Source organism: Carcharhinus amblyrhynchos, chromosome 15, assembly GCF_965287045.1.
Source record: "Carcharhinus amblyrhynchos chromosome 15, sCarAmb.v2.hapA, whole genome shotgun sequence".
NCBI classification, from domain to species: Eukaryota; Metazoa; Chordata; class Chondrichthyes; order Carcharhiniformes; family Carcharhinidae; genus Carcharhinus; species Carcharhinus amblyrhynchos.
In genome coordinates this window covers 69,235,388-69,261,434 of record NC_137338.1, presented here as the reverse complement: position 1 = coordinate 69,261,434, position 26,047 = coordinate 69,235,388, and the positions used below count along the sequence as shown (strand labels likewise).

The window sequence follows — 26,047 nt, the reverse complement described above, 5'->3', positions numbered from 1 at the left end:
TCCCCGGAATCCAGCGACGTCTGGAAAATAACCACCAAGGCATCCACTATCACCTCCGCCATTTCTTTCAGGACCCTCGGATGCATTCCATCCGGTCCTGGCGACTTGTCCACAATCAGCCCCTCCAGTCTGTCGAGCACCGCCTCTCTAGTAACAGTAATGTCATTAAGACCCTCCAGTCCTACCACCTTTCCATCTCTAACACCCGGCAAATTATTCACGTCCTCCTCCGTGAAGACAGAAACAAAAAAGTTATTCAAGACCTCAGCCATATCCCCATCCCTTACCACTAAGTCCCCCTTCTCATCCTCTAAGGGACCAACGTTCACCCTAGCCAGCCTCTTCCTTTTTATATATTTATAAAAACTCTTGCTATCCTTTTTTATATTAAGCGCTAGCCCAGCTTCATAGTTTCTCCTACCCTTCTTTATCAACTTCTTTGTCAATCTTTGTTGACATTTAAATCTCTCCCAATCCTCTTCTCGCCCACTACTCTTAGCTACTCTAAACGCCTTCGCTTTTAATTTAACACTTTCCTTCACCTCCTTCGTTATCCACGGGTTATTACCTCTCCTCCTACTGTCCTTTTTGACCATCGGAATAAATTTCTGCTGAGCACCAAGAAAGATCTCCTTAAAGATCCTCCACTGCTCCTCAGCAGACCTACCTTCCAACGCGCTCCCCCAGTCCACATTCGCCAATTCTTCTCTCATCCTACCGTACTCCCCTCTGTTCAAGCAAAGGACGCGTGTCCGGGAACCCACTTTCTCCTCCTCCATCTGCACCAGAAACTCCACCATACAATGATCACTCTCCCCAAGAGGATCCTTCACCGCAAGATCCCTAATTCTACCCGCCTCATTACATAACACCAGATCCAAGATAGCTCGCTCCCTCGTCGGCTCCAACACACACGGTTCAAGGAAACTATCCCGGCAGCATTCCAAGAACTCCTCCTCGAGCCCACCGCGTCCAACATGGGTCGACCAATCAATATGCAGATTGAAATCCCCCATAACAGATGAACAGAGGGATCTAGGTGTATGTGTACATAGATCCCTGAAAGTTGGGAATCAAGTAGATAGGGTTGTTAGGAAGGCATACGGTGTCTTGGCGTTTATTGGTAGGGGGATTGAATTTAGGAGCCGCAGCGTCATGTTGCAACTGTACAAGACCCTGGTGCAGCCGCACTTGGAGTATTGTGTGCAGTTCTGGTCCCCACATTATAGGAAGGATGTGGAGGCTTTGGAGAGGGTGCAGAGGAGATTTACCAGGATGTTGCCTGGTATGGAGGGGAGGTCCTATGGGGAGAGACTGAGGGATTTGAGGTTGTTTTCGTTAGAAAGAAGGCGGCTAAGAGGGGACCTTATTGAAACATATAAGATGATTAGAGGTTTAGATAGGGTGGACAGTGATAGCCTTTTTCCTTGGATGGAGAAAGCTAGCACGAGGGGGCATAGCTTTAAATTAAGGGGTGGTAGTTATAGGACAGATGTCAGGGGTAGGTTCTTTACCCAGAGGATGGTGAGAGATTGGAATGCCCTGCCTGCTGCAGTTGTAAATGCGCCTAGTTTGGGGGCGTTTAAGAGATCCGTGGATAGGTTTATGGATGGAAAGGGTTTGGTTTAGGTTAGAGGGTCACTGCTTTTTAACTGGTCGGCGCAACATCGTGGGCCGAAGGGCCTGTTCTGCGCTGTAATGTTCTATGTTCTATAACTACGGCCGTCCCATTCCTGCACGCTGCACTTATTTGCGCGTTAACAGCTCGCCCCACCTCCAGATCATTATTCGGGGGCCTATAGACGACACCCACCAGCATCTTCCTCCCTTTGCTGTTCCTAATCTCTACCCACAACGAAATTCAATAAAATTAGATGTGCAGTGGCATATCTAATTGACAGCAGATGTCCTGCTACAAAAACATCTGGTCTATTAATAATTATGCAGCTACTAAAAAGAGATTCAATTTATTAGGACCCAGACACACGCGGAGACACACACCCAGACACACACACACACACACACACAGACACACACACACATGCGGGGAACATGCTGAGACACATAGATGTGCATGTAGACGTGCACACACACACACACACACACACACACACACACACACACACTTATTCAACATAGACTGACTATGGAGACATTCTCTTCAATTGTCACAGTAGAATAAGATTGGTAAAGTTAAGCGTGTTCAATCCTCTAAAGAGCAAGCTCTTCAGAATAACATGAAGCCCTGCACCATGATTTTTATCAGCAAGGAGCTCAGAATAATTTCAATACAGTAAAACTTTTGTTAGCCACCAAGCATGGGAGAATGGGTGGTGTTGGTTAATGAAAAACACTGCTTAATGGAGGGTTCCATATAGCAATATAATACAATGCAATAACTGCAGCATGAACCAATATAAAAGTACTCTGGAAGTAAAGATTAGTATTCTTTTTACTTCTAATCTTCAACAGTACATTAAGACACAAAGTGTAAAATAATACAACACACAGGTACAGTTCCAGTTAAGCTTGTCATTGTTTCCACATGGTAAACTGTTGGTTCATATTAGGGAACATCAGAAATTACAGTTCCAGAGAATTGGTTGATAGAGTGCCAAAAACACAAACTTTACTGCATTTGATTGAATAAAGTTGTTGGAAATGTTCTCTGAGGTAGCAAGTATCTCTTCCAATTTCAGATTTGCCTTGTGTTTTTTGACAAAATGTCATATTATGATCCTGTAAAATCGTTTTTTATACTTTGATGTTTCAGATGTTTCTTGTGAGATTGTCATTCTTGTCTAAGAGTGAAAGACATATCTCTACCTACCTCCCTTTCTTTACCAGCTGGCTTTCCCCATGTTATATAGCAGAGGTGGGCAACCTGTGGCCTTTCTGGGCTATGAGTGCAGCCCATGTGACTTTTTTTGACCACTGCCCACGTTCCACTGATTTCCTGCCGATATGACTGAATTGATATGCACGTGAAGCAAAGGCAATTGAAGTGATGTGTGCGCTGATTACTCACAACACTGACTATAAGAGTCATGCCTCTGTGTCCAAAGTGTAACTATTTATTTTGCTTTTACCATTGAAGTTGATACTTTTATTAATGTATAAACAATTAAGCATTTTCTATAGGTTGTGATACAATATTCAGTGTGTATTAAATGTATTTAATCTTATTCATGGGGTTATGGTTAGTGAACATGGCGAATTTCAATCTTGCAGCCCACTGAGATGAAAGTGAGGGGGGCACTCTTGTGGCTCACTTACTAGCGAAGGTTGCCCATTGCTGGGGGTCCCCACAATGCTGTTTGACACGTTTAGTTTTGCTCTTCTTGTTGCTAACCTTGCCCATTTTCCCTGGCTATAGACTGGCACCAATGCATGCTAGCTTGGCTGCACTGATGGCTGGGCGAAAGATACATCTCTATCTCACCACTTCATTTTGATGCCTTGCTGTGCCTGTACTGATTGCGCTCCCTCTTCTTTCCCTTAGGCTATGCACTGGTGTGATTCTGGGATTTACCTGCTAGCCTCACAATCTGTTGATAAGTGCCAGTCCCAGGATGGGGCAGAGGCAGCCCTGCAGGAGATCGAGAAATACCTGGATACGGCCTCAGGCCAGAAGTTAGAGGATCGCAGCAAGATCACAAATGAGTATGGAGCTATCCTTGGAGGTGAACTCATGGTAATTATTTGAATTATTTGAAACCAAGTGAAATTGGCTCATTTAACACCAATAAGTTAAGTTAGTTGTGGTATTAATGATCCCATGACTCGTGTTCATTGGGATGCAATTCCCCATGGTTAGGCTCAGGTTCCATATGTCAATATCAGTCAGCATTGTTTAGGTGGGCCAAGCAGCAACGCCCTGGCACCCATCTGCTCAATAGCATAGAAAAGGCACAGCTGAGATTGCTCCTAGAGTACGGTGTATCGTTTTGGGCGTCTTTATTTAAAAAGAGATACACTTTAAAGAGGGAAGCAGTTCACAGAAGGTTCACTCAGTCAACTCCGGGATAACCCTTTAGAACCCAGTCTCCATTGCTCTCTGGGATACAGAATTCCAAAGACTAACGACCCTCAGATAAGAAATCCCTCCTCCCTTCTTTTAAACTGTGACCCTTCATTCCAGATTCCCCCACAAAGGGTAACATCCTCTTAACATCGACACTATCAAGCCCTCCCCTCAGAATCTTATGTTTCAATAAGATCACCTCTCGTTCTTCTAAACTCCGGTGGATCCAGGCCATTCCTTTCCTCATAAGACAACCCCCTTCATCCAGGACCATAAGACCAGAAGCTTTCAGAGCAGAATTAGGCTATTCAGCCCATTGAGTCTGCCCCACTATTCAATCATGGCTGATAAGTTTCTCAACCCATTCTTCTGCTTTTTTTCCGTAACCTTTGATCCCGTTATCAGTCAAGAACCTTTCTATCTCTGTTTCTAAATGCACTCAAGATCCAGCCTTCACAGACTTCTGTGACAATGAATTCCATAGATTCACCGTCCTCTGAAGAAATTCCTCCTCAGAAGTCTGTGAAGGCTGGATCTTGAGTGCATTTAGAAACAGAGATAGAAAGGTTCTTGATTGATAAGGGGATCAAAGGTTACGGAGAAAAAGCAGAAGAATGGGTTGAGAAACTTATCAGCATGATTGAATAGTGGGGCAGACTCAATGGGCTGAATAGCCTAATTCTGCTCTGATAGCTTCTGGTCTTATGGTTCTGGGATGAAGGGGGTTGTCTTATGAGGAAAGGAATGGCCTGGATCCACCGGAGTTTAGAAGAACGAGAGGTGATCTTATTGAAACATAAGATTCTGAGGGGAGGGCTTGATGGTGTCGATGTTAAGAGGATGTTACCCTTTGTAGGGGAATCTGGAATGAAGGGTCACAGTTTAAAAGAAGGGAGGAGGGATTTCTTATCTGAGGGTCGTTAGTCTTTGGAATTCTGTATCCCAGAGAACAATGGAGACTGGGTCATTGAAGATGTTTGAGACTGAGTTATACAGATTTTTGGCCTACAGAAATATCAAGGGCATTGTCAGGGGGTCAGACAAGAAATTTGGGATAAGGGCACACAATCAGATCAGCCATCGTACTGAATTGTAGAGCAGGCACAAGGACTCAAATAGCCGACTCCTGCTCCTGGCTCCAATGTATGTGCCCTGGAGATAAGGGGGAGTGGTAGGTATTGCCCAAGCTCGCTTCTCACTCTTGACTCCAATCATATTCCCTTTGGCCTCCTGAGTGAAATCTTAAAAATGTAAGATGCAGCTCACGGCAGGCTGTTTCTCTGGGGTGGAGCCCTGTGTGGTGGTCACTATACTGCACCTCACGGCCTCAGTACCTCACATAAAAAGCACAGGGTTGGGAACTCTCAATAGAAGAAATCCCCGCTCCATCTTCCACTCGCCAATAACACCCACTCCCTCCGCCGCCCAGGTACATCATTCTATTCAAAGGGTGGTTCAAAGCACCATTTATTAAAAGGCAAGTAAAAACAATGCATTTGGATTTCTGCTGTTCGCCAAGGCACTCTCAGAATCCCTTCAGAAATCTATCTGGAACTGTTGGTAGCTATCTCCCACCCCAGCACCATGAGGAACACCCTCTTCTTAGAATAATCCAAGAGATAGCTGAGGGAATTTGAATCTCCTGAAACTATTGTAACATTTAAATAAATAAATAAACAGAGACAGTAGATTCATATCTCTGAGCTGAACTGTTAAAGCTGATGACATTAACTTCTGACATATGAGGAGCAATTGAGTTGGTTAGGATTATATTCTCTGGAGTTCAGAAGAATGAGTAGGGGGGGGATCTCATAGAAATCTATAAAGTTCTAACAGGACTAGACTGGATAGATGCAGAAAGGATATTCCTGATGTACAGGACTAGGGGTCTTAGTCTAAAAATACAGCGTAAACTTTTTAGGACTGAGATGTGGAGGTATTTCTTCAACCAAAGAATGGTGAGCCTGTGGAATTCGCAAACAAAGAAAGCAATTGAGGCCAAAAGATTGTATGTTTTCAAGAAGGAGTCAGATATAGCATCTGGAATGAAAGGGATCAAAGGATATGGTGAGAAGGCCAGATCGGACTAATGAGTTAAATGATCAGCCATGATCATAATGAATGATGGAGCAGGCTTGAAAGGCCAAATGGCCGCCTCCTGCTCCTATTTTTTTATGTTTCTAACTGAATATTAGAAGCTTTCCTTATTGTCAGATCATTTATCTCAGGGAAGAATAGTATACCAAAATGTATGTTATAAAGAGGGAAATAAATCAATAAAGAAGCTTAAAACTGCAGATGCTGGAATCTGAAACAGGGACCGAGAATGCTGAAAAATTCAGAAGGTCTGTCAGTAGCTTAGTCAGAACTAAAGAGAGGGAGAATGTGTTAGATATTAAATTGTAGCTGTGATGGATTGCAACAAGATGTAGCAAATTTAAGAACAAAAGACAGTGTTCTGGGGTGGAGGGGGTGGTTTGCATTGAGGCAATATGGAGATGGGATTTTTTTAAAAAGGGGCTTTAAGATGGAGAACGATCAAAATCTAAAGCTGCCAAAGTCAACGTTGAGTCCTGAGGGTTGCAAAATGATCAACTGAAAAAGAATAGTATGCGGGAGGGAATAATAAACAATAAGGAATAGATTTTTTAATATTCTTTCATAGGATGTGAGTCTTGCTGGCTAGACCAGCATTTATTGCTCATCCCTAACTATCCTTGAGATGGAGGTGGTGAGCTGCCTTCCTGAACCACTGCAGTCCATGTGGTGTAGGTACACCTATTAGGGAGGGAGTTCCAGGATTTTGACCCAGTGACAGTGAAGAAACAGCAATATATTTCCAAGGCAGGACGGTGTGCGGTTTGGAGGGGAATTAGCAGTGGTGGTGTTCCCAGTTATCTTGTCTGTCTAGATGATAGAAGTTGTGGGTTTGAAAGTATACAATGGGGAATAATATACATAAGAGAATAATATATACCTGACTATTTGGATGAAGCAGAGTGACAGAAACCCTTGCACATCAGAACCTTGGAGGTGTGGGCATGTTGCAGAGATTCATGCACAAGTGAGGCAGGAAGATAGCAAACGGATGTAAAAGGAATGAAGAAGGGATGAAACATAAAGAATGAGGCAACAGCTATGGCTTGTTATCCTTATGAGAGTGTTGGGTCTCTTCGTTCATTTTGCAGGCACATGTCTTAAAAATCTTCCAGAAACAGGAGGAGATGGAGGAGATGTTTGAAAAGCGGCGAATAAGCCTCAAGAAGCTGGCTGCAAAACAAACCCGTCCAGTACAACCAGTGGCTCCTCGGCCAGAAGGAGTTCCAAGATCTCCCATCCTTCTCTCCAGGACAGGTATTGCTTGATCTTTTCAATATAAAATCTCTTTCTACTTTTTGGAATGAGATTTCAAGTCAATTAAATGATTGATAGCACTTGTGGGAGTTGTTGTTTAACTTGAGCCTATCTCTGGTAACTGTATGTTCTCACTGTTACTGTGTCAATTACGTTTACAGTTCTGGGAAGTGTTGAACAACCTTACATTCTGTGGTGATCATGTGGTTATTGTTTCTTTAAGGGCAACACAGCAGAGTAGGACTCTCCTGATTTGAGGGACCAATTGGGAATAGGTAATCACTTCAGGGGGTAGTGTTCCTTCTTAGGCAGGAGACAAGTTGGGGACTATGTGGCTGCAATACAATTTCTTACTAAATCCTTTTGTGTTTCTAATGAAGTCTGTAAAAGTGCATCATTACACATTCAGTTAAGACTATAAGCTAGAAAGACCCAGCAAATGCACGCTAGTTATTAATTCTCCACATTTAATGAAACAGCTAGCTAAGACTCGATGGGCTGAATGGGGCTGAGTCTGCACTGTTGGGATCCTTGTCTACTGACCTGAGGTTTCCAAGTCCCCTTATTAATAGGGCATCTGCCCCTTAAGTGCTGCTAATTAAAACTGTAAAAATAGAAATTTTATTAGCACAGGGGAGCACTGCGATGTTTGTGCCACAGCTGTGGACATGTCCAACGTTTTGTCTTCCTTCAGAAAGCCATCTCCCAGAGGACAGCTGTTCATCTCTCACAAATCACCCAACTGCCCCAGGTTTCAGCCACTTGCACATCTGGCAATCATCGCTCTGGAAACATCTGCCCTATCTTAGCTGTGCCATTTGATTTTGCTGCCCAGCTGTTAACCCTGTAAAGGCCTTACTAGGTATGTGCAGTTTTGAACTGAGTGATTTTATACAGTTTTAAACAGCATTTCTCATCCACATTCGGCCCATCATAGAATCCCCACAGTGCAGAAGGAGGCCATTCAACTTGTCAAATCTGCACCAATCTTTTTATCTTACCTAGGCCCTATCTCTGTAACCCCACGTATTTACCCCGCTAATCTCCCTAACCTACAAATCTTGGGACGCTAAAGGGCAATCCACCGAACGTGCACAGCTTTGGACTGTGGAAGGAAACCAGAGCATCCAGAGGAAACCAATTGGTGATCTAATCAGTCAGCACAATTGTTTTCATATTTCTGTTGCAGTTTCTACATTCTGCCTCCTTTCAGTTCTGACAAAGAGTCAATGGGCTTAAAACATTAACTGTGTTTCTCTCTTGATAACTGCTGGTAGACCTGTTAAGTATTTTCCAGCACCCTCTTACTGTTTCAGATTCCACATGTACCCTGATGCCATTCAGCTCTACCTTAGCTCCACCTCTCTTGAGCCTTCCACTATTGCTAACATCTGGATTAGCAGAAATGTTCTCCAATTGCATGCTAGGAAAGCTGAAGCCATTAGGTAGGATTTTCCAGCCTTTCCCACTGATGGGATCTTCCAGCCTTGCCAAAATTGCCCCATGTGGTGAGTTGTATAGTGCCAAGGTGGGAGAGCCACGCAAAAGCCCAAAGATTTCGATGGGACCAACAGTTCTTGATCAGCGGTCAGTGGCTCGTCGCATTAGTTGCCATGAAAAGCCAAAGTTCTGGGGCCTGAAAAATCCTGGCCATTGGTTTTAATCCATTTCCAAACTCCATTCCCTAGCTACTGGTTCCATCCCTCTCTCTGGCAACAGTTTGCCATTAAGCCAGTCTGTTTGCAACTTAGGTGTCACATTTGGTCTCGAGATGAGTTTCCAGCCACATGTCATGCAACTTTGCCCCTGTCTCAGCTTGCCTAATGCTGAAGCCCTTGTTCTTGCCTTCATTGCCTCTAGACTCAAATGTTTCAACAAACTCCTGGCTGGTCTCCCACATTCTACCCGCTGAGCTCATCCAAAACTCTGCTGCCCCTGTCTTAATTCTCACCAAGTCCCATTTCCCCTATCACCCCCACGCTTGCTGATCTACCCTGGATCCCGGTCTAGCAATGTATGGACTTTAAAATTCCCATTCCTTTTTTACGAATGCCCCCATGGCCTCACTATCTTGTAATCTCCTCCAACTCCAGATATTTATGCTTATGAACATTCCTAATTATAATTATTCCACCATTGGTGGCCATACCTTTAGTTTCCATGGCACCAAACTCTGGAATACTCTCCCTAAACCTCTCTGCCTCTGGCTGTCTTTCCTCGTTGAAAACACTTATTAAGACTTATCTCTTTGATCAAGATTTTGGTCACCTGATCTATTATCACCTTATCTGGCTCAGTGTCATAGTTTATTTGGTTAACTTCTGGGAAGGGCTAATACGAGACCAGAAACCCTAATCAAACTAGACCCCAACTATTTGCTATTTTATCATTAGTCTGAGGATAAGATGTTTCATTCTAGGTGCGATTCTACTGACAAACTGATAAGCTTTTATCAAATCAAACTTTGTTTAACACCACAGTTAATTATAACAAATGAATCAGCTTAACATTTAACATTTGAATAACACCTGAACATGAAAAGGTAAACTGCTTATCTGCAATATTCCATTTGCAGACTTCAAACTCCTCTTCAAAATTAGTTAGCAAACAACACAGGCTTATGTGCTTGTACTTGTTAACAGTCTTTAAGCTTTTTGAACACCTCTGAAGAAAGAGAGATCTTTTCAGAGACAGCCAGTTCCAGTCAGCAACTGAGCCATAGAATCGTAGAAACCCTACAATACAGAAAGAGGCCATTCGCCCATCGAGTCTGCATCGACCACAGTCCCAGCCAGGCCCTACCCCTATATCCCTACATATTTACCCACTAATCCCTCTACTACATATCTCAGGACACTAAGGGCAATTTTTAGCATGCCCAATCAATCTACCCCGCACATCTTTGGGCTGTGGGAGGAAACCGGAGCACCCAGAGGAAACCCACGCAGACATGAGGAAAATGTGCAAACTCCACACAGACACTGACCCAAGCCGGAAATCGAACCCAGGTCCCTGGATCTGTGAAGCAGCAGTGCTAGCCACTGTGCTACTGTGCTGCCCCAAATTAACTGCTGTTAATTTTTAAAAATTGAAACTGAAAAATGTTTTCTTCCCTGCAAGTTTAGCTCCTCTCATTAATCCCATGATTCTGTTAATCAACCTAATCAAAGCCCTGCTCTAAAACCCCAAGGGAAACCTAAGTAAGCAAAAATGCATTAACTCTGTTTAAATAAACAGCAGGTTAGGGGTAAGGATTCGCATTCTAATCAGTAATCTCTAAACTGTCTGTGCTTTATATGCTCTGTCTGAGGCCAGAACTCTCCATTCACCTGACGAAGGGGCTAACCCCGAAAGCTTGTGAGTCTATTATCAAGTAAATCGGTTGGACTAAAACCTGGTGTTGTCAGACTTTTTACTGTGTTTACGCCAGTCCAACGCCGGCATACCCACGTCACAAATAAACATGTCCCTAGCTAAAATCAGTCATTATCCTGCATTCTCAATACTTAAGTTGCCTGCTGCCCAGACAAATTGGCACCATATAAAACATACTCTTTATAAGAAACATGCTATAAATACATTTTTTAAAGGCGTGGTATCATCACAGAAACTATATAAATACATGTTCTTGTTGCTGATTTGGGTAGAAAGGGGCTCAGTAGCATTTGATTAAAATACAACTTTGGATGGGTAGACAAAACACAAGTTGGCCAAGTAGAAAATTGCAAATAAATTGAAATTAAATAGACAGGGTAAATAAAGGGACAAAAGTAGTGAGAGCTCTGGAGAACCTCAAAGTACATGCATGGCAACCCAGTAGCTTACATGTCACGTGTCTCTTCAGGCATAAGAATCAAAGGACAAAAATCTTGGGACAGGAAACCAGAGGTACTAGCAAATGGTAACAGCCCAGCACACTGACCCCCTCTCCCCCTCCTGTCTGCTGTGTGAGGATGAAATGAGGAGGGCTGTCCTCTTTTGTCACTCAACAGCACCATCAACATGTTTGCCAGGAGGTGCAATGAGCTTCAGGCCACAGATTGGCAATTATTGGCACTGGATGTGCAAGCCTAGCACTCAGAGTCACTGCCAGATGGCTGTAGTCATAATGTTTTACAGCAGAGAATGAGGCCATTCGGCCCATCGTGTCTGCACCAACAATCAAGTATTCATCTATTCTAATCCCATTTGCCAGCACTTGGTCCGTAGCTTTGTCTGCAATGGCATTGCAAGTGCTCATCTAAATGCTTCAGTCTGCATGGCTCTGTCTGAATGACAACTAGAGACTTAGACAGACAAACCCTATGCTTCACTAGCCCGCATATGCAGCAGAATCTGGAGATATGCTTACTGGCGGGTTGGTAAGTGTGCCAGTTAGGGTCAATGTCTGTTGATCACATTGGTCATCAAAACCACAGGGAATGTAAGAAAATCAGTTATGAAGTGGCTGAAATGGTCTTTTTATAATCCCACTGTGCTCTGTCCATAACTATCTGTTAATCATTGCTGCCTTGTGCTCTCCTGCTCAAGGTATATATATCAGCAGCTAGTTCACTTTATTCATTACACTTTCATGTTGTTTGGAATTAAATGAATCAACCAGTAAATGCACCAATTTACCGCGTAACAATCATCATTGCCACCTCTTCATGACCAGGATTTCCTAGTTTGACACTCCCTATGGAGTGGTTCAGGTTTGCTGTCTTGTTGCTTAAGCAAATCATTATACCTTTGGAAGGTTACTGCGATTGGTGGTTCCTTTGAGTGATTCTCCTGCTGGTTGGTTGGTATTCCAGGTTAGTTACCAGGCTGCTTTACCAGTGGATACCAGGTTAGTTTACCAATGGATAATTAGCCAGGTTAGTTTACCAATAGATAGTTAGTTGCCCAGGCTAGTTAGTTTACCAATGGATAGTTAGCTAGGTTAATTCTGCAATTGATAGTTACCCAGGTCAGGTTCATTTTACAATAAATTAGCTAACCAGGTTAGTTTACCAATGGAAAGTTAGCCAGCTTGGCTGTAGCATTGCTGAGAACAATAAACTGGTTCCCATTGAAATGTGTTTTTTGTAAGAACAGTCTGAAGTTTTGTTTTGACTTGTATTTTTATCTTTCAGATCACAGGAAAGGACAAGATCCCAACTTCAGCCACAAAGCAAACGTGACTCAGATTAATCTGTTCAAAAAGAACAAAAGTCTTTCAAAGGTACACTCCTGAATTTCAAAAGCAAAGAGCATTGTTAGCTTTGAGTTATGTGTTACTGTGATGGTTACATGTCGCAATACTGACATGTACCCATTGCATATTAGTTGACTGGTTTTGGTTGGGCACCAATGGTTTTCTGGCCAGCCACCTCACTTGGTTGTATTCCCGTGACCTCCCAGACATTATGGCTGCTTGGAGTGGTCACTGAACCATTTACATGGAAGTGAACAACTGGAAAAGTGCATTATCCTTTTTGAATCTCACCTCCTTCTGCTCAACTGTTTAAGGAATGGATGATAGGAATGCAAAATTTGTAGGGAAGCCTTGTCCTCAGCAGGTAGCAGATGATAACAGAAAACAATTTAATTTAACACAAGGTGAAGGGAGATGTAAGGGAGATGTACCTTATTGAAACATATAAGATGATTAGAGGTTTAGATAGGGTGGACAGTGATAGCCTTTTTCCTCGGATGGAGAAAGCTAGCATGAGGGGTCATAGCTTTACATTAAGGGGTGGTAGATATAGGACGGATGTCAGAGGTAGGTTCTTTACCCAGAGGGTGGTGAGGGATTGGAATGCCCTGCCTGCTGCAGTTGTAAATGCGCCTAGTTTGGGGGTGTTTAAGAGATCCCTGGATAGGTTTATGGATGGAAAGGGATTGGTTTAGGTTTGAGAGTCATTGCTTTTTAATTGGTTGGCGCAACATCGTGGGCCGAAGGGCCTGTTCTGCGCTGTTATGTTCTATGTTCTATGTAAAAGTCAGGATCCTTAATATTCTGTAATGGGTGATTTTTGTGGTCATTGCTGTCACATTTTTGGACTGGAGCACAAACAAGGTGGTGCAGTTCAAATGACCACTCCATGCAGCCATGATTTACTGCCAATTTACAGCTATTCCACTGGATCCAATCTCTGAGCAGCCGAACTCCTCAACAGAAACAGGCAGGGGCCACTTCAGTGGGTTCAAATTGCCAGCAAATGAGGGAGCTACAACCCTGAACACCTTCATTGTCTCAACCCACGTTACTAATCCCTGCTCTTTGGCACAAACTGCAGCTGCTGTAAGATATGACAAGATTGCTTCAATGATATCTAAAGATCCTTGGATAATCTCAGGCAAAACAGCAAAATGTTTGGCGAAGCATCTTGCTTGTATGAAGTGATGTTTCTTTTTGCTGCTTAGCCAGTTTGTCGTTAGATCATTGGAAAACTCCAGCACACAAATAAGCCATTCAGCCTGCTGGTTCCATAACGGCTCTGTGCAAGAGCGGCTTAGCTAGTCCCACTCTTTCCCTGTAAATCTGCACATTTTCCTTTTTTAGGTGCTTTTTGGAATTCCTCTGAAAGCTACAATTGAATCTGCCTCCGTCATTTTCAGACTTGCATTCCAAATCCTGAGATAAGGTTGGAAGAGAAAAGGGAGGATTCCCAGCTGTTCTCCAGTCTGACCCTTTCTGATGTTATGTGTCCATTAACTGCCAGTGTACATGGTGTAATGTCCTAACTGTGTCTAGGGTTGTAGGCTTGTTTTTGTAAAAGAAGATGTTGTTTGTACATGTTCATTCAAAGTAATACAGGTTTATTTAAAAATGTCTGCACAGTACAGAAAATGAAATTAAGACAGAAGCCTGTAAAGCACCCTAATGACATCACTGTCAAATCATGTGATTGATGCTTAAAGCAATCATGCAGCCACTTAAGTATATAATAATGCTGTCTTCCAATGGTGTCAGCACCTGCAAATCCTCCTCTGCTGGCCACCTACCTCCTGTTTCTCCTGCGAGAAGAATGCCAGTGGGTTCATCTGTGCCCAGTCTAAGGGTTTTCAAGATGTATGAGGCAGCTTAGCTTCATATGGATGACAAGAGAAAGTGGCAGGAGATGTAGCTGTGAGGGAAAGGATTGTGAGCTCAGTAGGAAGTACTGAGGGTCTGAAGCGAAGCAGAGGTGTTCCCTGCTGACTGTAGAAGGCAATGGGCAACGAGGAAGAGGGATTGGCTCCACTGGTGAAGTAGGACCATGCAGGGCTGCATAGAGAATGAGATGTGCTGGGGTGTCTTATCTTGATCAGATTAGGTCTTGGGGATAGGTTGGCACCATTGACATTATTCTCTGCCTCTCCTGATGTTGGCAGATTTGAAGTGGAACCCATGTTGGGATGGGGACCTCCTTCCTGCTGCTCTCTTATCAAATCAGTATTCTCCTCACTGCCTGACGTAATCGGAACATATTGCTCAGAATCAGTTTGTAGCTGCAGTCCGATCCTGCTGGTTGCTGTCACCCATTAAACAAAGCATCACTCCACAAGATGCTGGGCCTCCCTTTAGAATTTTTTTTAGAGTTTATTTATTAGTGTCATAAGTAGGCTTACATTAACAGAGAAGTTACTGCTTTGCCAGATGTTCCACTCTCTCAATCATTAAACTTCCCCAGCAGCTCGCTACATTCATTTATATGAGGTTGAACCATGGAAATGATAGAGGTTCCTTTCCAGTTCCCTCAGCTGTGCCCAGCTTCCTCTGTACCCATTGTACGTTTGATATACCTCCCCTGGCAAAAATGGAACTTTGTGGAATTCTACTTTGAATAGAATTCAATAGATTAAGCAGTGGTCGGTGAGTAAGTTTCATAGCAAGTGTATTTAACTAGTCAAAATTTTATGGACACAATGCAATGTACCAAATTATTGAAAATGGTAGAAATTCAGTGTGTGAAAATAATGCCATATCCACTGTTAAATCTGCCATGTACCACAAATGGGCAGATTAGAACCTACAGGAAAAAGAGGATGCAAACAAAAGAGTAGGAGGAGACCAATTGGCCACTCTAGTGTGCTCCACTATTTAATAAGGTAATGACTGTTCCAGTTATGGCCTCAACTCCACATTCTTATCCAACCATTCCCCCCCCCCCCAACCCCGATAATCTTTGACTCCACTGTTAGTCAAGAATCTATCTACCTTTGACTTAAAAATATTTTTTAACCCTGTCTCCACCACTCTCTGGAGAAGAAAGTTTCAAAGATTGACAAATGTCTGAGAGAAGTTTCTCCTCATCTCTATCTCAAGTGGGAGACCCCTTATTTTCAAACTGTTTCCCCTTGTTTTATTCTCTCCCACACACGGTAACATCCTCTCGAATCCCCTCAGGATCTTATATGTTTCAAAAAGATCACCTCTCATTCTTTTAAACTCCAATGAGTACAAGCCCAACCTTTCCTCATAAGATAAAAAATCCCTCAGTCCAGGTATTGGTTGAATGGACCTTCTCTGAACTGCTTCTAAAACAATTATATCCTTTCTGAAATAAGAAAACCAAAACTGTACACAGTACTCTAGATGTGGTCTCACCAAGAGAATCTGCTTCCTTTTAGCTAACCAATCTTCTGCCCATACTAATATGCCACCCCTTACACCATGAACTCCTATTTTGTGTAGTAATCTTGGATTTGGCACCTTGTCAAATGCCTTCTGGAAATCAAAGTACAGCACATCTACAGGTTCTCCTTTATCCACATTGTTTGTAAAGTAACTACTTTACTCAATACCAGGTTATAGTCCAACAGGTTTATTTAGAATCACAAGCTTTCAGCACGCTGCTCCTTCATCAGATGAGTTGAATTCCTGATGAATTCGAAAGCTTTTGATTCCAAATAAACCTGTTGGACTTTAACCTGGTGTTGTGAGACTTCTTGTGAGACTGTGAACCCCAGTCTAATGCTGGCATCTCACATCATACTTCATTCAGAGAAAACACATGTTACTGATCAGAGTGAACCACTCTCATTTTACTTAATGCAATTTTCACATCGACTGTTAGGCCTGATTGGTATCCAGCTGGAAGATTTCATTCTCATCTTCATTAGAGTATATAGTATTCTCTGAGGTGTTGTAATGCGACATTATGCTCATGTCTTTGACATTTAATGACACTGCAGTCAATTTGCTGAATTCAAAAGTTTTCCTTCTCACTGCAGATTGAGGTGAAAGAACATGGTGAAGGAAGAAAATGTTCCTCTTCTGATGATGAGGAGAACCTTGCAGTATTAAGAAGGTGAGAGTAACAACTTGTATTGGTAAAGAGTGATAGTACAAAGATGCTAAGTAGTGAAAGGAATCTCTGTACATCTCTGCTCTATAGCCTATCCTACAAGCTGTTCGCCACTGGTCTATAATTTCCCTTAAACTCTGTCTATTTCGTTTTCCACCACGCAGGCAACTTGACATCCATATTCTATCACTGTCATTGTTATTTTATGGATTTTAACTCTGATGGCAAGCCTGTAATATAACAGTTTTATCAAATGCTTTTTGGAAATATGTACACACAAAGTCAACTGCTTGACCCTCCAGGCTAACTCATCAGGAAATTTAATAGTTAGTGAAACAAAATTCACCTTTAACAAAGTCAGCTGAAAGAGAACCTTAAAGTTTTTCACCTCCAACATCGAAGTAGCTGAGTCCAGATCCGATGAATGAATTGTTCTGAGGGTTCTTTCAGTGAAGATGGGGTGCACCCAAGGGACTGCCTGACCTGCCTCAGCAAATGTGAAGAGAAGGATGCATTACGAGCAAAGCTGGCTAGGCCAGCATTTATTGCCCATCTCTTATTGCCCTTGAGAATGTGATGGTGTGAGACATCTTAGAAAGATAGAATCCCTGTAAGTGCAGAAGGAAGTCATTCGGTGCTCCAAAAGAACATCCCAATCCTAACCCCATAACCATAAATCTACCATTGCTAATTCACCTAACCTATGCATTTTTGGACACCAGCGGTAACTCAGCATGACCAATCCACCTAACCTGCATATCTTTGGATCGTGGGAGGAAACTGGACCACCAGGAGGAAACCCATGCAGACACAGGAAGAACATACAAACTCCACAGGCAGTCAGCCAAAACAGAATTGAACCCGGCTCCTGGCACTGCGAGGCAGCAGTGCTAACCACTTCTTGAACCTCTGCAGTCCATGTGGTGTAGGGACAGCCACAGACGCTGTTAGAAGTTTCAGGATTCTGATCCAATAATAACGAAGGTATATGATTTGGGGGATCGTCCAAGTGGTAGTGTCCTCACATTCTACTGTCCTTGCCCTTCTAGATGGTAGATATCAAGGGTTTGGAAGTGCTGGCGAATTTGAGTTCATTTGAAATCAATAATGATTAAAGTAATATAGTGGTATAGGGTAATAATGGAAATTCTTGAGATCAGAATGTAGCAAGACGAGGCTGTGTTCTCAGCATAATGATAAGGGATTTGAGTGTTGATTTTTTTTTAAGTTGTAGTTTTATAGAGCTGAATCTCTTATGAAGTAATGTTTGTGTAAGTGGCATCTTAGACAACAATGTGCTTTCTTACTGCTAGAATTCAAGGTTATTTTTATCAAGTGATGCGTTTAGAAGTTCTTAAACTTAGTGCCTGACTACAATCGACACAAGAATAGCGCTTCACAAAGAATGAATTACCCTTTGAATTCCAGCTATTGTTGTCATGCAGGCAAACTAGTGCATCTTTTCACTGATTTATGTTGTTCTTGCTATCCCATTGTAAGAAAAGTGGCAAGATTATCTCTTTTTTTTTCTTCCACAGTCATGTCATGAACGAGCTAATTGAAACAGAAAGGGCCTACGTGGAAGAACTACTTTGTGTGCTGGAGGTAGGTCATTTTTGCAATGAATGCTGCTGTCCTTAATCTCCTCATCGAATCCCTACAGTGCAAAAGGAGGCCATTCGGCTCATCAAGCCTGCATTGAGAATGCCATGTATTTACCCTACCAGTACCCTGACACTAAGGGGCAATTTAGCATGACCTAACCTGCACATCTTTGGGGTGGGGGAGGAAACCAGAGCACCTGGAGGAAACCGACGCAGACAGAGGGAGAACGTGCAAATGCCACACAGTTACCCAAGGCTGGAATTGAATCCAGGTCCCTGGCACTGTAAGGCAGCACTGCTAATTACTGTTGTTTCTCACTAACAGCAAGAGTTAACTTGCAGTGAAGCAATCAGCTTGCTCTATTTTCCATCTTACTACCTACAACATCAACAACAGTATTTGCATTATATAGTGCTTTTAACATTATTGAACAACTTCACAGTTGCCATTATGAATCAGAATTTGACAGTGAGTCATGAGAGGGGATATTAAGCCAGATGGTCAGAAGCTTTGTCAATGAAGTAGATCATAGAATCCCTACAGTGCAGAAGAAGGCCATTTAGCCATTGAGTCTGCACCAACTCTCTGAAACAGCATTTTATCCAAGCTCACTCCCCCTACCTTATTCTGCACACATCTTTGGACACTTGGGAGCAATTTAGCATGACCGAACACATCTTTGCACTGTGAGAGGAAACTGGAGAACCCAGAGGAACCCACACAGGCCACGAAGAGTATAAAGAAAGATAGTAGAAAGGTGATGAGAGTCTGAGAGGTATTCCAGTCAAAGGACCCTCAGTAACTGAAGACACAGCCATGAATGATGGAACAATGAAAATCGAACATGTGGAGGATTTGAGGAGGTTGTTGAGATAAAGAGGGACATGGAGACATTTGGAAACAATGAACTGAATTGCATAAGTGGGAGCCAATGTTGATTTATGAACATGGGGGGGGTAAATGTGAACAGGACTTGGATGTGAGGATATAGACAGTGGAGTTTTGGATTAAGTTGTATATAGCTAAGGTTTATGGTGGTTGAAAGAGGCAATGCGAGTCCAGAGTACCTTGGAATAATGAAGTCAAGAGAGAAGCTCCTCATCCTTTTTAAAGGTAGTCAAAGGAATAAGTCTTCGCTAAAAGCAAAATACTGCAGATGCTGGAAATCTGAAATCAAAACAGGAAGAGTCAGCAAGCCGGGCAGCATCTGTGATTAGAGACATAGACCTGTGGAGCGATGAACTTTCATCATCAGAATTGAAAAGAATTAGAAAAGGAACAAGGTTCTGTACAATGATAGAGGCAGAGAAAAGGAGGACCCAGAGGAAAGAGCAAACAGAGACAGTCTATGAAGTGTAGAAGCACAGGGGGTTAAATGATGAAAAGGTAACATAGGCTTGCAAATATAATTCAAAATTTTCAGATGACTCAAAATGTGAAAATGTTATGAGCCTTATGGAGGAGTGTGATGGACATCAAGGCTGGCGGAGTGGGTGGACATGAGTCAGATGAAATTTAATGCCGAGAAATGCGAAGTGGCTCACTTTAGTGGGGAGAGTGGGGAATAAAGGATACAAGAGTTATGCTAAAGAAGGTGCAGCAACTGAGCGACCTGGAAGTATACGTTTACAAATTGCTGAAGATGGCCAGGCAGATTGAGCAAGTGGTTAAAATGACGACATCCAGAATCCTGGGTTTATAGGGCAGGCATTGAGTATAAAAGCAAAGACAGAGGTAAGGAGAAACTGATCTTTTATTGTATTTGGGGGTGGCATGGTGCCTCACAATGCGAGGGATCTGGGTTCAATTCCCAGATTAGGCCACTGTGTGTGGAATCTGCATGATCTCCCCATGTCTGCACGGTTTCCTACAGGCACTCCAGTTTCCTATCAGAGTCTGAAAGGTGTGCTGGTTAGGTGCTCCCTCAGTGCACCACATTTGATTTGGTTTATTATCGTCACGTGTATGAGCATACTGTGAAAAGTATTTTTTTTTTTGCCCAGTATACAGACAAAGCATATCATTCATAGAGAAGGAAAGGAATGGGTGCAGAATGTAAAGTTACAGTTATAGCTAGGATGTAGAGAAAAATCAAATTAGCGCGAGGTAGGCCTATTCAAAAGTCTGTTGGCAGCAGGGATGAAGCTGCTCTTGAGTCAGTTGGTACGTGACCTCAGACTTTTGTATCGTTTTCCTGGCAGAAAGAGTATGTCTAGAGTGCGTGGGGTCCTTAATTATGCTGGTTGCTTTGCCAAGGCAGTGGGAGGTGTAGACAGAGTCAATGGATGGGAGGCTCGTTGCTGTGATGGATTGGGCTACATTCATGACCTTTTGTAGTTTCTTGTGGTTTTGGGCAGAGCGGGAGCCATACTAAACTGTAATACAACCAGGAAGAATGCTTTATATGGTGTATCTATCAAAGTTGGTGGGAGTCGTAGCAGACATGCCAAGTTTCCTTAGTCTTCCGAGAAAGTAAAGATGTTGGTGGGCTTTCTTAAATATAGTGTTGACATAGGAGGACACCCTCCTTTGTTTTGTTGACATGGAGAGATTATTGTTGTTGCACCAGATTCTCTTATCTCTTTCCTGTACTTCATCTCATTACTGTTTGAGATCCAACCCACTACAGTGGTGTCATCAGCAAACTTGAAAATCAAGTTGTAGAAGCATTTGGCTACACAGCCATTGGTGTACAAGGAGTATCATAAGGGGCTGAGCACACAACCTTTTGGGGCACCAGTGTTGTGGATGATCGTGGAGGTGGTATTGCCTATCCTTACTGATTGTGGTCTGTTGGTTAGGAAGTTCAGAATCCAATTGCACAGGGAGGAGCAGAGGCACAGGCCGCACAATTTGGAGATGGGATTCATAGGAATAATGATGTTGAAAGCTGAGCTGTAGTCGATAAATAGGACTCTGACATAGATATCTTTGTTATCTCGGTGTTCCAGGGTTGAGTGCAGGGCCGGGGTGATGGCCTGTAGTGTGGAGCTGTAGAAACAATAGGCAAACTGTAGTGGATCCAGGCAATCTGGGAGGCCAGAATTGATTTGTGTTATGACTAGCCTTTCGAAGCACTTCATTATGATGGATGTCAGAGCTACCAGACGATAGTCATTAAGGCATGCTGCTTGGCTTTTCTTTGGTACCGGGATGATGGTCATCTTCTTGAAAGATCATAGAAACCCTGCAGTGCAGAAGGAGGCCATTCAGCCCATTGAGTTTGCACTGATCACAATCCCACCTAGCTCCTATCCCTGTAACCCCATTATTTACCCTAGATAGTCCCTCTGACACTTAGTGGCAATTTAGCATGGCCAATCCACCTAACCCACACATCTCTGAAGCAGATAGGAACCTCAGATTATTGTAAGAAGAGGTTAAAGATGTCTGTAAGTACCCCCGCCAGCTGGTCCGTGCAGGATCTGAGCATTCGTCTGGGTACCCCATCCGGGCCAGTTGCTTTCTGTGGGTTGACCTTCAAGAAGGTTGCTCTGACATCTGCAATGGCGACCTCAAATACAGGTTCATCTGAGGCTTCCGGGGTGGAGAGCATGCTCTCGCTGACCTCTTGCTCAAAATGGGCATAGAATGCATTGAGCTCATCAGGGAAGAGTGTGTTGGTGCTGGTGATTTTACATGCCTTCATCTTGTAGACCTTACCATTGTTGGCGGGGATCCATGTAGACAGCCTGGGTCTCTAGCTTGGCATCTTTGATGAATCTCCTTAGAGCATATCTGGCTTTCTTGTATAGGTCAGGGTTGCCTGACTTGAATGCCTCAAACCTAGACTTCAGCAAGCAGCAGATATCCCTGTTCATTCATGGTTTCCAGTTGGGAAACATGCGGATTTGTTTCTTCAGCACACAGTCTTCTACACATTTACTAATGAAGTCAGTCACTGTAGTGGAATACTTGTTCAGGCTGGTCGCAGAGTTTTTAAATACTTACTAGTCTACTGACTATAAATAGTCTCATAGGAGATCATCCAATTCATCTGAATGTACGGCATGAAAGCCCTTTAAAGTGATGAAACCTTTCTGGGTGGGACCCTCATTATGACACTGGCGGCACGGGGGAGGAACATTCTCATTTTCTGACTCTCGCGGCTTTTGTGCCCATATTGCAGGGATGCAAAAACTCAGCCAATGTATTTGGTTTTCCAAAAGATATTCAATAAGGTGCCAACTAAAAGGTGACAGCATGGGATAACAGCTGGTGGTGTGGTGATATCTTAGCATGGCTAGAGGATTGCCTAACTAACAGGAAAAAGAGTCAGAATAAAGGGTCATTTTCACTTTAAACAAACTGTGGTTAGTGGAGCACCACAGGTTTTAGGGTCTCAACTATTTAAAACAAATTTTAATAACTTAGATGAGGGGAACGACTTTAGCCAAATTTGTTGACGATACAAATGTAGCTACTAAAGGAAATTTTAAGGAAGACACAGTGAGTCATGGATATAAATAAGTTAAGTGAGGGGCAACAAATTGGCAGTTGCAGTATAATGTGTGAAAATATGAAGTTGCCCATTTTCATGGGTAGAATGTTATTTAAATAGTGAGATACTGCAAAATGTTGTGATACAAACCATGCCGAGTACAAAAATCTCAAAAGATTAGGATCAAAGTACAGCATGTAATTAGGAAGGCAAATGGAATGTTGGTCTTTATTCCAAGTGAAGTGAAGTATCAAAATAGGGATGTCTTACTACAACTGTAGAGGTCATTGGTGAGACTGTACCTAGAGAACTGTGTACAGTTTTGGTCTCCTTACTTAAGGAGGGATATACTTGCATTGGAGGCAGTTCCGAGAAGTTTCACTAGGTTGATTCTTGGGATGAAAGGATTGTCTTATGAGGAAACAGGTTGGGCCTGTACTCAATGGAGTTCAAAAGAATGAGAGGTGATCTTATGAAACACACAAGATTCTGACGGTACTTGAGAGGATAGATGCTGGGAGGATGTTTCTCGTAATGGGGAAATTGAGGGTACAATAGTTTATAAATAAAGAGTTTCCCGTTTAAAAATGCAAATGAAAGTCATTAATCACTAGAATTCTGTAGCCCAGACAGCGGTGGAGGCTAAGTCATTGAATTCAAAGCTGAGTTAAGACAGATTTTTGAGCTATGGGTTTAGATGGGTTGGGCAGGCAAGAAAAGCTCACAATCAAATTAGCTTTGACAGCAGCACGAGCTTGAGAGACCGAATGGCCTACTCCTCCTCCTGTTTCTTCTGTTTTTACGTTAATTCACAGGGCTTAGCAAACTACTTAATTACACTAATAACTGTGGAAAATGTACTCAAAGGTTAGCATGCATTTTATCTTTCAAATTAACTTCCAACCAAGATGAGCCTACCTGTAATCCAGTCACAAAGATGATGCAGGAAAGCTGAAATAAAACCTCAAGTAGCCCTGACATAACTTTCTCACTTGTAAGTCTACATGTATGACCTTTCTCACTTGTAAGTGAGAAAGTCTAAACGAAATTGTCTGAATAAACTGACGAGGTCTTATTGTGTAATGGCTGTTTGCAGGAAGTCTCTGCTAGTCAGCATCAGATCTGATTTGGTTTTTAATCCCAGTTTTTTTTTTATCATCCAGGGGTATGCTGCCGAGATGGAAAATCCTTCGATGATTCCATTCATCCCAGTGATTCTGCAGAAGAAGAAAGATGTGCTATTTGGAAACATGCCTGAAATCTATGACTTCCATAACAGGTAGAATCATTACATAACCAAGTGTCAATCGTGAAACATTGTTCTCTAGGGTTTGTTGGGTCAGTTGGAGGTTATCAGTATCACATTAACACAATGTCACTGGGCATCCGTATCCCTGTGGGTATATCTCCAATGCCAATCTACATGTGTGACCAGAATACTTGGTGCCCATATGATCCTCTGCTCCCCTCACACAACCCTCACCCACCTTGTAATGTCCTATGTTAGGGGTTGACTCTTTTAACGAAAAAGAAAAAAACATGGTTTTGCACAGGTGGACTCAAAGTAACAACAACAGATTTATTCTAGGAGCTGTTGCCTGTACAAAGTACAAACCAATTAAAACAGCCACCTATGGCAACACCCTAATGACATTACCATGAAATCATGTGATCACCTCTTAATGGAAACTGCAAGCCTTTTAAACAACTCTTCCCCCTTCTGTGGTTATTACAATAAATTACTACAATGTTTTATGTGGGATCAATAATAGTCTAGACACAGGATTTGATTTGATTTATTATTGTCACATGTAACATACAGTGAAAAGTATTGTCTATTGCACACTATACAAAGCATACTGTTCATAATGAAGGAAATGACAGAGTGCAGAATGTTACAGTCATAGCTAGGGTATTGAGAAAGATTGACTTAATGCAAGATAAGTCCATTCAAAAGTCTGACAGCAGCAGGGAAGAAGCTGTTCTTGAGTCGGTTGGTACGCGACCTCACTTTTGTATCTTTTTCCCAATGGAAGAAGGTGGAAGAGGGAATATCTGGAGTGTGTGGGGTCCTTAATTATGCTGGCTGCTTTGCCAAGACAGTAGGAAGTGTAGACAGAGTCAATAGATGGCAGGATGATTTGCATGATGGATTGGGCTACATTCATGACCTTTTGTAATTCCTTGAGATATTGGGCAGAGCAGGAGCCATACCAAGCTGTGATACAACCAGAAAGAATGCTTTCTATGGTGCATCTGTAAATGTTGATGAGAGGCATACCTGATATGCCAAATTTCCTTAGTCTTTTGAGAAAGTAAAGACATTGGTGGGCTTTCTTAACTGTAGTGTTGGCATGGGGGGACCAGGACAGGTGGTTGGTGACTATGCATCATTACTAAACAGTCAACAAGAAAATTGATCAGGAGGATGACTTATTCCTCGTTCCTTGTATACGATGTTTTAAAATTAAGCTGTCATTGATCCTAGAAGTATGGTTTGGAGCTTCGGAAGCCATGTCTTCTCTTGGAACTAATTGTGCATCATTCTCACTCCATGTAGCAGCAGAGACATAATCATCAGGCAATTCAGATTCAACTAAGTCTTCCCTAGTAGTATTCACAACACCAGGAACTAAAGAAGTTGGTACTTCTGGAGCTGTTTCGGAGAAATCATTTTGAGATGATAACAACTGGTCAACATGGTTTGAACTGTGTAAGAAATTGGACCTGTTTTTGCTAAACTATGGCTGGTACCCATTAGTGCTTATTTACTTACTAACGTTTAAATCTCCTTCTTGAAATGAGCATTGTTTTGCCCTCACTTCTCGTCTAGCAACCCATTGTTGTTGACGCTCTACTATCTCTGAGGTTTCTGGAGATAATAACAAATCAAAGTAGTTCTTAACTTTCTCTTTAAGAATAGTAATGCAGGTGAACTTTGGGTAGTCGCATTTCTAGTGTTTATATACTATGCCAAAAGTCATTCACACAATATGATGACGAACCTTACTCTTTTGAAGTTTTTAAAGAATATTTAAAGGATCGTGCATATTTTTCAGCTAATCCACTGATTGGTAGATGATAGAGTCTGGATTTTATATGGTGAATAGCATTTACTTGGAGATAATCCTTAAACTCTTGTGGAGTAAATTATGAAACATTATCACTAACAATCATCTGTTCTGGTTACCAAATGTTGCAAAAATGTTGTCAAGTTTTTTTATTGGTTTATTCAGATAGAGGTTTACAGCATGGAAGCAGACACTTTGGCCCAACTTGTCCATGCCACCCTTTTTTTTTTAACCCTTAAGCTAATCCCAATTGCCCACATTTGGCCCGCATCCCTCTATACCCATCTTATGCATG

General features: G+C 42.4%; 1 protein-coding gene across 8 annotated transcripts in view; it reads left to right on the top strand.

Moving 5' to 3' along the window:
• The window catches only part of mcf2la (mcf.2 cell line derived transforming sequence-like a), a 197,054-nt gene that overhangs the window by 126,603 nt on the left and 44,404 nt on the right, over nt 1-26,047 (top strand). For all 8 annotated transcript variants that reach the window (XM_080204142.1, XM_080204143.1, XM_080204144.1 and 5 more), the window contains 6 exons: nt 3,503-3,694; nt 7,213-7,378; nt 12,496-12,584; nt 16,562-16,638; nt 18,174-18,240; nt 23,845-23,960. In XM_080204142.1, coding sequence (XP_080060268.1) covers nt 3,503-3,694; nt 7,213-7,378; nt 12,496-12,584; nt 16,562-16,638; nt 18,174-18,240; nt 23,845-23,960 — 707 coding nt within the window. The remainder of the gene's footprint in view (nt 1-3,502; nt 3,695-7,212; nt 7,379-12,495; nt 12,585-16,561; nt 16,639-18,173; nt 18,241-23,844; nt 23,961-26,047) is intronic.